Below are 13733 nucleotides of genomic sequence, written 5' to 3'. Positions count from 1 at the left end.
ATATATATAGGCCTAACTATTTTATAAGACTGAATATTATATTATAACCATGATTATTATAGATCTATATTAATTGCATAAAACATTATTATAATTCATTATCCATTCATAATAACAATAATTAATGTAATGTTATATACATCAATATTATACTTTTCTTCAATAAGCTATAATATGTGATATTATTAAGCATCTACATACCTTCAATATTGTGGGCTGTATACAAGGAGGTGTTTCTTCATATTAAGATTACAAGAGAAGATGTTCTTTATTAATCCCAGACGGAAAAATACAAAAGTAGCGGACATTAGCAGTTGAAGAGATGACATAGCCTAACTGCAGTGCTCAATAAAGAAAAAATATATATGCAGAGATTACAGAGTGGACCAATATCTCCTCACATAACTGAATCACATTATAATGGGACGGTTCAACTGTTGGTGAGGCAGTTTGATTTATAATACATTTATTATTCAGTCTACTAATTGATGATGTAAGGTTTCTATTTGGTATATAGCGACACCTAGTGGTCTAATTGATCGTGTAAACTGTAGGTTAATGGCTCCCTCTAGCGACATCTAGCGGTCTAATTGGTCTTGTAAGGCAGTGGTTCTCAAATTTTAGTGTACCCTCTCGAAGTATTTTTTTCAGCTGAGTGCCCCCTTCACGCAGTAAAACAAATTGGGAGAAAAACAATTAAATTAACATAAATAAGTATGTGCGTTCTATTTGGCAGTGTAAACTTGAATGTTAAACGGGTGTAAATACTCACAATTTAGTGAGAAACATGGGCCTGTGCATCATGCAAATGAGATTTACATTTGAACTACTTATCCATTTTCTCGATTTGTCTAGCTTTCAGAATTAAAACTTTCTCGGGGTTAGAAAAAAAAGAGGTCTTTTTTTTTTTCTTTCTCTCTGAGTACCCCCTGCAGTACTCAAAAGTACCCTAGGGGTACGCGTACCACCATTTGAGTACCACTGGTGTAAGGTGTCTCTAAAGCGACACCTAGAGGCGGTCCGCAGTAGGTGCATGCTGTAGTTTCATGACTGTACAAACCATCACTGAAAATTAGTAAACGTTTACAAATACTCGTTTACTCGACTGCCCTTGTGACGTAAACAAAGTTTAAACGAAGCACTCTAATGTGAAAAGAAATAGTGGATCTCTGATAGAAACGTTAGAAAGGTCAGAGGTAAGAAGTAGGCGGGGCCGCGATCCACGTGTTTCCGTCTTTTCCGGGTTCCACACGTTGTCAACAAGCGCAACGTTGTGGTCTGAGAGTGATCGAGGGCTTTTTGTTCATCCACCATGCCGAAAGCCAAGAAGAACAGCCACAGAAACAAGTATGACTACGACAAGGACAGGAAGAAGCAGAAGAAACAGTTCATGAAGAAGTCCAGACCGAGGATAGAAGAGTAAGTCCGGACACGATGCGGCTGCTGGCTCACAAGCTCACCATACACCACCAGGATAGAAATACTTTATATTACAAACATTATTTTATTTCACACTATCACACATATCTATACATAGATATATATGTATATTACAATCATTAATCGAGCATCTGTTGAGATCATGTCTATCGATCGCTGTTTGATCCAACATTATATCAAATATTCAATACAAATGCGATTGACGTCATTATTTGATCTCCATGAGGGTGTGAATAGTGTTCTTTCAGATGCGTCTACTGTACATAATTGACATTAATGAACGAAGTGATTATGAATCTTGAATGAACGGATGTGGTTGAGTGACGTACTTACTCCCTCCACCGCCAGTACAAGCATCAGGCACGCGTGGGACAACTACAAGACCAGCAACAAGAACCTGGAGGACATGGGCCTGGCCTTCGACCCCAACCACTCACAGCCCATCCGGAACCCCGAGGTCAGACCCCGCCTCCCCTCAAGCGCGCTGACGAAAAAAACCTGAAAAGATGTGGTATCTGTGGTAGCCTTTAATCAGACCATCCAATTAATTTGGCCCAAATAAATGATGGCTGCCCTACCTGTCTGCCCATATCTACCCGGGTACCTGGTTGCACTGTGTCTTTGCAGACCAGTTTCTTCCAGAAGGCTAGGCAGACCTGTTGCTAAAGTACTCCTGTGTTTTTGGAGGGGGGCTGTGGCAAATTACCTCCCCCAGATTTAAAAACACCACTGTTAATGTTGGTGTCTCTGTGATGCGATCATGTGTTTTTTCTGAATAAAGAGTAAACTGTTCCAAATGTTGTTTTGTTTCATTCAGACTGGTTTTGCCCGGACGCCGGCTGCCCCAGTCGTAACGAAGCCCTACGTGTTGCGGAGTGAGGACCTGTGATTTTAATATTTAATCATCTTTAATAGTAACTCTTGTTCCAATTCCCTGCCGCACGATGAGTTGAATATGATGAAGTACTGTTGATCCCGGCTAGCGGCTGCATCATGCATGGATTTAGAGATTTGTGATGGAGAGGGGGGTGTGTGTGTGTGTGTGTGTGTGTGTGTGTGTGTGTGTGTGTGTGTGTGTGTGTGTGTGTGTGTGTGTGTGTGTGTGTGTGTGTGTGTGTGTGTGTGTGTGTGTGTGTGTGTGTGTGTGTGTGTGTGTGTGTACTGGTGTATTCTGACCTTTGAGCCTCTTTTGCTGTTGTGATCAGAGATGGAGGCGGAGGCGAGTCAGCGGTTTGACGATGACAAGAGCTTGTCCAGAGACCTGATCGACTTTGTTCAGCACATGGTGCGAGAACACGGGGAGGACTACAAGGTAACGCCACTGAGGGACTGTCTGTGATGCTACGTGTGTCTGTGATGTGTACGGTCTGTCTGTGATGCGTACGACCTGTCTGTGATTCTACGTGTGTCTGTGATGCGTACGGTCTGTCTGTGATGCGTACGACCTGTCCGTGATTCTACGTGTCTGTGATGCGTACGACCTGTCTGTGATGCGTACGACCTGTCTGTGATGCTACGTCTGTCTGTGATGCGTACGGTTTGTCTGTGATGCTACGTTGTGTTTGTGATGCGTACGGTTTTTCTGTGATGCTACGTGTGTCTGTGATGCGTACGGTCTGTCTGTGATGCTTTCGTCTGTCTGTGATGCGTACTGCCTGTCTGTGATCCATGTTTATGTTGTGTAGGCCATGGGTTGGTGATGTGTGTCTGTGTTGTGTAGGCCATGGGTTGGTGATGTGTGTCTGTGTTGTGTAGGCCATGGGTTGGTGATGTGTGTATTTGTTGTGTGTCTGTGTTGTGTAGGTCATAGGTTGATGGGTGTATTTGTTGTGTGTCTGTGTTGTGTAGGCCATGGGTTGGTGATGTGTGTATTTGTGTGTCTGTGTTGTGTAGGCCATGGGTTGGTGATGTGTGTATTTGTGTGTCTGTGTTGTGTAGGCCATGGGTTGGTGATGTGTGTATTTGTTGTGTGTCTGTGTTGTGTAGGCCATGGGTTGGTGATGTGTGTATTTGTTGTGTGTCTGTGTTGTGTAGGCCATGGGTTGGTGATGTGTGTATTTGTTGTGTGTCTGTGTTGTGTAGGCCATGGCGCGAGATGAGAAGAACTACTATCAGGACACGCCCAAGCAGATCCAGAGAAAAGTGAACGAGTACAAGCGCTGTCACCCAAAGCTCTACGCCGCCTTCATCCAGTCGCTAGCTCCTAGTGCTAACCCACAGAGCAGCACACAGCCTCCAGTCACTATCTGCTAGTGCTAACCCACAGAGCAGCACACAGCCTCCAGTCACTATCTGCTAGTGCTAACCCACAGTGCAGCACGCGGCCTCCAGTCACTATCTGCTAGTGCTAACCCACAGAGCAGCAAGCGGCCTCCATTCAGTCGCTACCTGCTACAACCGTTCCCCCCCTCCCCTTGTCCTCTGACTCGGCCCCAGACGGAAGGGTCCGTCTAGGGGTATCATGTCCCAATGTGTGCGATAACGTGGTCAGTATGGGCCGGATGTAAACAAGATGGCCGCTCAACGACACTTTCTCTCTGGAAATGGACGTGAAACCCCGGAGAACGGACTACTGGCCTGCGTGTGGAAACCACCCGAGATCCACACACCGTAGAACAGTTCTACAGTTTCTGAACGTGGTTCTACATTCTACATTTAAAGTATTTTACTTCTATACAGAGCTGTGGAAAGTTACTTTTGTTTTCGTGATGTTTCTATAATACAAGTTGTCATTATGCAACAATAAATTCTTTTTTCCGAAGTAAATTTGCTTCCGGTCTATTTCTCCTTGCGTTTTTTTCCGGAAGTTTCACTTTTCTCGTCTTGTTTTGAGTCGATCACGCCGTCGTCTTTCTCCTGTTCTCTGCATGGTCTTACCGCCCACATCTATTAATCCTGAACCAGTTGGATGGATTTATTCCGTGAACTACAAACCATGTGTGTTTTATCCATTTCTAAAACATTCTCCAGCTCCTCTCAGCCCGGTTTCCCTCTGCGGAGGCAGCTTCCTCCAGTGAGGCCTGTTTCTATTGGTTCTCTTCTCTACGCACTAACGCAGGTTGTGTGTTTAACGCGCGCCGGGTCAGAAGGGCCACCACCTGCAGGAGCTGGGCCACACCCCCGCAGGTACACAGAGTCCTCGCCCTGCAGGAGACTCCTGTACTACAGACCTGCTGTACATCATGTTCTTATCCATAGGCCGCCATGGCTGCTCCTGATAGGCTGACCTGTTTATGTTGTGTGGACAGACACAATGCAAATGTTTCTCATGTTTTTATGTCTGATGTTTTCATCATTCATACAGTTGGTTAGTCAGTTGGGGCTCTATGAATTATGATCCATAAGCATGGAAACTGGTTTGGAGGAATATCTTTAGTACTGTTAAGTGGAATATGTTTAGAACTGGTTTGTGATGGGGGGAATATGTTTAGTACTGGTTAGGAGGAATATCTTAAGTACTGTTAGGTGGAATATGTTTAGAACTGGTTTGTGATAGGGGGAATATTTTTAGTACTGGTTAGGAGGAATATCTTAAGTACTGGTTTGTGATAGGAAGAATATCTTTACTACTGGTTAGGAGGAATATGTTTAGTAATGGTTTGTGATGAGAGGAATATGTTTAGTACTGGTTTGTGATGTGAGGAATATGTTAAGTACTGGTTAGGAGGAATATCTTTAGTACTGGTTTGTGGTGGGAGGAATATCTTTATTACTGGGTAGGAGGAATAAACCAGCTGTCATATTAAAACCTTGACGAGACAAGACTGAGAGTGAGAGATTATGCAGTTTTCGTCTTTCAGAATCCAAGGGAATTGTCATTATTGACATTGCTGTAAAACATAATGACGTTGGAGGTCAAAGTAGAGCAGAAGTGAGTCTCTGTTCGCCCCATTAAAAAGGTTTTCTCTCGCCCTGTGCAACGTGCTGTGTGCCTCTACACAGAACATACATCTGATAAGAACGTATAGATCCCTGTGTGCGTCTCCTAGTACACAGTGTTGTGTTTCTCTACTCAGAACATACGTCTGATAAGAACATATAGATCCCTGTGTGTGTCTTAGTACACCATAGTGTGTCTCTACACAGAACATACATCTGATAAGAACAACGTACAGATCCCTGTGTGTGTCTCCTAGCAACGCGGTCCTTCTGAAAAAAAACAGAACGTTCCGCTCGTCTCACACGTTCCGCTCGGTGTTTCTGTTCCATTTGGAGCGTCTGTGAGTGACTATAAAGGTCTTCTGGTTGGTAGTAGTTACTATTGAAGAGTTATTGATGCTATTGGTATTATGGCTTTAACTCACAGCACGTTTTGTGAGTTCACTAGTTGGTTTACATTCAGTTGGAATAATAGTTTAGTTTATTTGCCTCCCTGATCTTCATTCACGATTTGATGTAATTGGTAGTTCTTGTTAGTACAGTGATTTGTAATAATAAATTTGTATTATCTTTAAACTCGATTTCTAAACAGTTTTAAACACAGTCAACACAGAACATAAAATACCACCCAGAAATGAATGTACAAACTTTATACACAAACATGATTCTTTCTTTATAAGCAGTACAAAGCATAACCTCTTGGGCTAAGAAACTGTTAAAAGTATTTCTTCATCAGTCTAAAACGATTTGATCTTGCCCTTATTTGGCAGATTGCTATGTGTTTATTAGCAATAGATGGATGGAATGGAACAAGTTCTATAAATGACTGAAATGGTTAAAGCTGCATGTAAACAGCATGGGAAGAGTGTCTTATGAGGAATCAACACAGAGTTTCACCAGTGCAACACATTCAGGTAAAGCAACACAAGACAGGTTAAAACCAACACATATCTAGCATTAGCATTCAAAAGCATCCAGTAGAGCTGTGAACAAAACCTTGAGAGTAACGACAGCCGGCGGCGGACACGCTAGAAGAGGTTCTACTGGAGGAGGAAAATCACATGACTTCATCCTCATCCAACTCTTTCTCATCCTATCTCCTCCACCTCTACACCTCCCACTGTGAGCGGCCATCTCCTCCCTCTCCTCATCTCTTGCTCCCTATTCTCCCCACTCTCTCCACCTCCCTCTCTTCCACCTTTCCCCCCTCTCTCTCCTCCTCCACCTCCCTCTCTTCCCCTCTCTCCCCCCCTCTCTCTCCTCCTCCTCCTCCACCTCCCTTTCTTCCACCTCTCTCTCCTCCACCCCACTCTCTTCCACCTCTCCCTCCTCTCTTGCTCCTCCTCTCTCTCCTCTTCCACCTCCCTCCCCTCTCTTTCTCCTTCTCCTCCACCCCCCTCTGTCTCTCTCTTCTCCTTCTCCTCCTCCTCCTCCTCCTCCTCCTCCTCCTCCTCCTCCTCAGTGCAGCTTCAGCAGCAGGTCTTGCAGGGCCTTCAGGCCGACAGCAGAGCTCCCCAGCTGGGTGGCCAGGAGGAAGAGGCGTCTGTCCTGGGTCACAGAGCCCAGAGACAGCCCCTCATGGAGCTCAGACACACCCAGAGCATTGGCCTGGTCCTGGGACAGACAGACACACCTGTTACCTGGACAGCTCCTGAATCACTACACACGCACTGTAAAGGTATTTCATATTACAGTATAACATCGTAAAGTCGTCCCCCATGCGCTGTGCCAGTCCTGACAGCCTGTGGACTACGCTATGCTACTTCTTTCTCAGCAACGTAATACTATGCTACATTATGCTGATACATATACGCTATGCTTCTCTATGCTATGCTATGCTAGCTATATTATGCTAAGTATGCTATGCTAAGTATGCTCCTTTATTAGAAGCTGAGCTATGGTACTCTGTTCAATGACACACAATACTATGCTACACTATGCTTCTTTATTCTATGATACATAATACTAGTAATAATGCAAGTATGCTACGCTGGCCGTGGTACTCTTCTCTATGCTACACTATGCTTTGCTAAACTATGTTACAGTATAGTATATTCAAACAATGCTAGGAGTTTAGTATGCTATATTAACACTGTACTGAGGTAGTCTACCTGTTTGTTAGCCAGCACCACCACTGGCAGATGCCGGTCCATCTTCAGCAGGAGCTGCAGTTCCTGTTTGGCCAGTGGGAGGCGCTGGCGGTCGGACGCGTCCACCACGTACACCAGGATGTCCGTCTTCCTCAGGTACTCCAACCAATAGCACCGCAGCTCCTGGTCACCCCCGACTACGGCACAGAAACACAGCGTTCGTGTTGTTTCACCTTCATCGATATCATACTGATATACGCTGATGTTAGCATCACCAGGCTAGGGGTGCTAGCGCAGAAACCCAGCATTCATGTTGTTTCACCTTCATCAACGTCATACTCATGTATCAGTCTAGCGTGCTAGCACTGGTAGCAGCACTAGCATGCTCTTTCGGGAAGCTAGTCGTTTGAGACAGGGGAGAGATGTTTACGTAGCAGCCGGATCCAGCTCCAGCAGCTTCATGGATATCTGCTGCTTCAGAGCCCCCTGGGTCCAGGCAGGGCCGGCCCGAGGCATAAGCGACCTGAGCGGGTGCCAAGTTCAAAACACCACACTTAGTGTTTCACTTCAAATATGAGAGTTTAAAATAGATATGTGATTTCAGTACCCTCTGAGGTTTAAAAGACACTGGTTTGGGGTAAATAACAACTATATTAATACAGGGTTGGATTACCGTCTCATTGGGGCCCCAGATCAAATACAAAATGTCTTAATAGGGCTTCCTTAATCATACAAAATGGGTTATGGGTTGATGTCTGAATGGGGCCCCTTAGGAAAATATCACATGATATGTGATGAGCTATATCTAAAAGCCTTCTAAATCATGAAATTCTGCTTATGCCACAATATCTGTGTGGAACCCTGGATGTATCTAATCAAGTATGGACCAAAATATAGGCCTTTAAAGTAGGCTTATGGTTTGGGGGCAGCTAAACCCAGTGCTATATTAGTTTGCTTGTGCAGGCCCTGCAAGTCAGGTTATAGGCTATGAATCTGAACAAATTATTGTGTTATATTATAGTATTGCCCATCTCTTGCTGGCCATCCCCAAGATGCACCAGAATACAGGAAATCACATCTACCAAATTCAAAATTTTCTGGGGGAGGACCCCCAGACCCGCCCCACTCCCCCATTCACACCCACTTTTGCACAAATTGGAGGAGGGGGGTCTTTATGCATTTTTGCATAAAGAGTGAATTTTTTTAAAAGAGTGCCGTTTTTGTGTCAATAATCATCAAGCACAGATGACTCTGCAGTAGTGGGGGGGGGGGGGGGGGCCCAAAAGGCCTGAAACTAATTCTGCTTAGGGCCCCCAAAAGGCTTGGGCCGGCCCTGGGTCCAGGAAGCAGCAGATATCCATGAAGCTGCTTCCTGGACCCCAGGGGGCTCTGAAGACATGAAGAGTCCACATTCATTCATCTGCTGAACTAATGGCTCCCAAAAGAACTCAGAAGGGAACATCCAACAAACAGGCAGTCCTCACATCTTCTGCAGCACCAGAACTCATTTCAAAGATCAGGCAGATGTTTGCTTCATCTGAAGTAGTGCTTTTATTTTGAGTTTTATAACCGAATATCTAATAGAAATGTGTTATCCAAAGGTTTACATAATCAATATCTAATCTATAGTCAAATCTAATCAATAATCTACTTCATCTACTTATAATCAAATCCATAATGTAAACCATAGTATAATCGAATGTAATCCATAGTCTAATCTCTAATTCATAGTCAACTATCAACTAGTCTTGGGGCGCCCCGGTGGTGCACTGGGCTAAGGCGCATACCATATAGGCACAGTCCTAATCGCATTGAATCCGGCCTGGGTCATTTACTGCATGTCCTCCCCTCTGTCTTCCACACTTTCCTCTCTCTCTCTATAATAAATCTGAAAAAATTCAAAAATAAATCTGAAAAAACAACAACTATCAACTAGTCTTATCTAGTCCACTCTAACCATGCTCTGAATCCACACTAGTCTAATCTGGTCTCAATCTGGTCAACTCTCATCTAGTCCACTCTAACCACACTAGCCTAATCTACTCTAGTCAACTCTCAACTAGTCTCATCTGGGCTACTCTGTATCAGCACTAGTCTCATCTGGTCTACTCTTACCACACTCTGTATCAGCACTAGTCTCATCTGGTCTGATCTAGTCAACTGCAGCCAAACTCTGAATCCACACCAGCGGAGATCTCTTCAAAGGAACACCCGTGGGTCAGCATCTGGCGTCTCCATGGAGGTGGTTACTAGGCAACAGGATTGGGATATGGTTTGGGCTGGTGTCGATGGGGGGTAGGTAAACAGCTCCAGCGATGTGTTTGCTGACTAACGGCTGTCCGTTGCCCTGGCGACCTGCTAACCGTTCTCTGGCCCCGCCCCTCCCAGAGATATCTGGGTTGTTTGATTCGAATGTGGAGAAGAATGAAGACTATACGGGCCGCAGAAACACAGAGAGAACCATTATTAATTATTATTATTAATGTGGCCAAAGTTTTAGCCAATGCTCTTTTACTTAATGTTATCTGTCTCTCTACCTGTCTGTCTCTCTCAGTGTCTGTCGTTGAACTTGAACTATCATTGGGCATTTTACACACACACACACACACACACACACACACACACACATTCATTATAAGTTTTTCATTATAAGTGGGAACCAGGGATTTCTGAACATTTGATCATTCATAGTTATTAGTACATAGTTATTGTGTAGTTATTAGCTGTGTTAAAAAGTGAATCCCATTGTAACGTCCCAGTCGCTATGGACAAGGATTCCCTGTTCGGAATGAGTTTTTCCGACTTCCGACGCCCACTGTACGTCCCGCTACACACCAACACAGCAATAGCTCCTAGGAGCACAGGTTGTAGTTCTAAAGGAACAGGTTGTAGTTCTACAAGGCGTCTTACTTTCCAGGAAGTCCAGCTGGTGGGCGGAGCCCCGCAGGCTCATGAAGTTGAAGCCTCTGGTTGGACGGCGGTGCCTTGGCCTGGCGACGCCCCCTGGAGCCCCGCCCCCTGAGGTGAGACAGTGCAATAGGCTGCTCTTCCCGGCACCGTCCAATCCCAGGACCAGGACCTGCTGCTTCTTGTCCTCCGCCCGCAACTCCTGGTTGTCGGAGTTCAGGGTCATTAGGACCAAGACGCACTGTCTAACCCCTACCTGCTCCTTAATGACCTGTCTCTGTACTGTCTAACCCCTACCTGCTCCTTAATGACCTGTCTCTGTACTGTCTAACCCCTACCTGCTCCTTAATGACCTGTCTCTGTACTGTCTAACCCCTACCTGCTCCTTAATGACCTGTCTCTGTACTGTCTAACCCCTACCTGCTCCTTAATGACCTGTCTCTGTACTGTCTAACCCCTACCTGCTCCTTAATGACCTGTCTCTGTACTGTCTAACCCCTACCTGCTCCTTAATGACCTGTCTCTGTACTGTCTAACCCCTACCTGCTCCTTAATGACCCGTCTCTGTACTGTCTAACCCCCTACCTGCTCCTTAATGACCTGTCTCTGTACTGTCCAACCCCCTACCTGCTCCTTAATGACATGACCTGTGTTCACTGTATAACTCCGACCTGCTCCTCAATGAGTCATTGTGGATACAGCGTCTGCTGAATGATGTAATCATTCTTGCATCAATGAAGTGAGATTGTAGAGAGCATGAAGACAGTGAAGCTAGCAGCCAGTGAGACTGAATACAGTGAAGTTAGCAGTGAGACTAAAGGGAATGAAGACAGTGAAGTTAGCAGTGAGACTAAAGGGGATGAAGACAGTGACGTTAGCAGCAGTGCGACTGAAGACAGTGATGGTAGCAGTGAGACTGAAGGAGAACGAGCCAGTGATGGTAGCAGTGAGACTGAAGGAGAATGAGCCAGTGATGTTGGCAGTGGAGTCAGGAGCCCTGCTCTATTCAGCATTACAGCCTCGCTTCAGCACACACTCAGCACAGCCCTTCACACCACATATTCAGCCCTTCACACCACACCACATATTCAGCCTTTCACACCACACCACACCACATATTCAGCCTTTCACACCACTTATTCAGCCATTCACACCAATTCTGCACCATTTCATAGCAGATATTCACACAATCAGACCCATCTGAACAAAGTCAGTCTGCTCTCTATTTATCTCCTCTGTTGACAGCCGTTAATGTCAAGAGTGAGCTATCTGTGTACTATGTTGGGGGGAGGTGTGTGTGTAAACAGTCCAAAAATGTCATATTTGATTGGATAAGGTGTGTATCTTTCACACATGTCAAAACAAGGTCATGTTCTCATATATTCACAGAAAGTTCCAGAAAATAATCCAGAACTTCTCACTCTTTGACGTTTTAAAACAACCAGTTTGATTTTGAAATGAGCTTCTAATCTGTGATGTGAGAAGGCTCATGGATTCACACTATCTCCGCAACAGGCTCAGAGAGAAGGCGGCTGAACCAATACAGAATGAACCTCCTGAGCAGGCTGACATAACTAAATACCGCGTGTGTTCACTCGCGTCTTTTCTGTTATTCAACAGTAATAACCATCACCCATCCCCATCTTCATCACCATCTTAGCCAGTACCCTTCATCGACATCATAAAGGCTCATCGTCAGGCCTTTCTGTCCTGTCTACCTCAAATTTAGAGCAGGACATTAACACTGCCGGGGTAGGGGTGCGATTCCCAAAGCCAATTATTTACACACTGTAAGATCTGTAAGACTAACTGTAAGATCTCTCTCTCTCTCTCTCTCTCTCTCTCTCTCTCTCTCTCTCTCTCTCTCTCTCTCTCTCTCTCTCTCTCTCTCTCTCTCTCTCTCTCTCTCTCTCTCTCTCTCTCTCTCTCTCTCTCTCTCTCTCTCTCTCTCTCTCTCTCTCTCTCTCTCTCTCTCTCTCTCTCTCTCCCTCCCTCCCACCTGCGTCCCGGGTCCAGCCCTCTGCTCCTCACCTCGGTCAGCATGCTGTACTCGGCATGGGGGGTCCACAGCTTCCTCTGGTAGAAGAAGTTGAGCGCCAGGAAGAGCGCGGAGCCCAGAGCAGCCGCCGCGGCCGACAGAGCGACAGACACATGGCGCAGAAGAACCATGGGAGACCCGGGGGCTAGACGGAGAGCGACGAGTCTGCCCGGACACTCCGGCGGCTGGCTCTGGGCGGGCGGCGACGGTGAAGTTGGGAGCCGGTGTTGGTGGGGGTGGTGGTTGTGCGTGATGGGTTAGTGCCGGGGCTGATCCCGCGTGGACCGGACACTGTGTGTGGGTATGTGGAGGTGGTGGTAGAGATACAGTGAACCTGCAGGAGAGATGGTCCCTCCTTTGTAAGGGCAGGGCTTAAAGTTAACCGATAGGCAGCCGGGTGTGAAGGTGGAGGGAGGGCTGCTCATGCTCACATCTTCAGCCTCGGATACTTCGCGCGTCTGGGGACAGCTGCGTGCGCATGTCCCGGTCCCCGCTCCGTTCCGGTCGGTGGCCGCTCTGCACCGATGGTCTCTCTTCGGACTTTGAGTCCGGCTTCCCAAAGAACTGCTGATGCTTTTCCTCGTCCATGCTCTTTCCTGCAGCGATGTGCTGCATTCCCGTCCCTGGTCCTATCCTCGATAGCGGTAGAAGATTATATTTTCTCTTTTTTCCTTTCTCTTTGCTGTTCAAAACAACAAACACACGAGTCCTCTCAACCGGTCAATCCCCACCTGTCTGCCCGCACCTGTCAGTCCGCCTGTCCGAGGCTTCAGTTACATTATCTCTCTGAAGTCCGGGAGAACAGCGAGAAAACGCTAAATAAATGAACAAAGAAATGCATTCAGAAACATGGCGTAATTATCGAGTTGGTCACACTATTTTATTATTGACTGGAAAGGACTAGAAACCAACAACAAGCAGAATCGACTTTCTTCCTGACCTAACCCGCGGGGCCACTAGGGGGCGCCGGAAGACTGGGAGTCAGTTTGGTTCTGCAAATACAAGACAGATTAACCTTATTATGAGTATTAAAGTATTTGAATAAGTATTATGTAATATTATTGAATAAAGTATTGTTGATATTAGTATTATAAATCCATCAGTCTCCTACTAACGAGTTAAAACCCCATATGGTCACCACAGTTAATAAAACCTCCAGTTGTCAAGGATAGAGAAAGATAATACATAGAGATAGTGTAGAGATAAATAGAGAGCAAAAGCCTATAGTGGAGTCTATGAGAGGGAGAGAGAACTATATATATATATATATATATATATATATATATAGGTATAGATATAGGTATAGATATAGATATAGATACTGATATAGAGTGAGAGAGAGAGATATGCATATATAGAGAGAGACGGAGAGAGGAAGA

General features: G+C 45.5%; 2 protein-coding genes across 2 annotated transcripts; one reads left to right on the top strand and one right to left on the bottom strand.

The window, feature by feature from the left end:
- The first annotated feature begins 1228 nt into the window (after window positions 1-1228).
- On the top strand, window positions 1229-3768 carry nop16 (NOP16 nucleolar protein homolog (yeast)). Its single transcript, XM_084473750.1, has 5 exons — window positions 1229-1419; window positions 1789-1897; window positions 2258-2315; window positions 2646-2752; window positions 3523-3768. The coding sequence occupies exons 1-5, from the start codon at window positions 1313-1315 to the stop codon at window positions 3691-3693; spliced, it is 552 nt and encodes a 183-aa protein (XP_084329876.1). The 5' UTR covers window positions 1229-1312; the 3' UTR covers window positions 3694-3768.
- A 3009-nt stretch (window positions 3769-6777) lies between these two features.
- On the bottom strand, window positions 6778-12491 carry arl10 (ADP-ribosylation factor-like 10; the record flags this gene model as incomplete). Its single annotated transcript, XM_084474156.1, has 4 exons — window positions 12348-12491; window positions 10320-10518; window positions 7431-7606; window positions 6778-6933 (listed from the first exon to the last, which is right to left on the bottom strand). Exons 1-4 carry the CDS (start codon window positions 12483-12485, stop codon window positions 6778-6780), a joined length of 669 nt encoding a protein of 222 aa, XP_084330282.1. The 5' UTR covers window positions 12486-12491.
- Window positions 12492-13733: the final 1242 nt, after the last annotated feature.

This window comes from Micromesistius poutassou, assembly GCF_964030765.1.
Source record: "Micromesistius poutassou genome assembly, chromosome: 10".
Taxonomy (NCBI): Eukaryota; Metazoa; Chordata; class Actinopteri; order Gadiformes; family Gadidae; genus Micromesistius; species Micromesistius poutassou.
This window is presented reverse-complemented; position numbering and strand designations above follow the sequence as displayed.

Coding starts and splice junctions, on each gene's coding strand:
- nop16 (XM_084473750.1), top strand. CDS start 1,313: ATGCCGAAAGCCAAGAAGAACAGCCACAGAAACAAGTATGACTACGAC. Junction 2,316..2,645: donor GAAGCCCTACGTGTTGCGGA/GTGAGGACCTGT, acceptor TGTTGTGATCAG/AGATGGAGGCGGAGGCGAGT. Junction 2,753..3,522: donor AACACGGGGAGGACTACAAG/GTAACGCCACTG, acceptor TGTGTTGTGTAG/GCCATGGCGCGAGATGAGAA.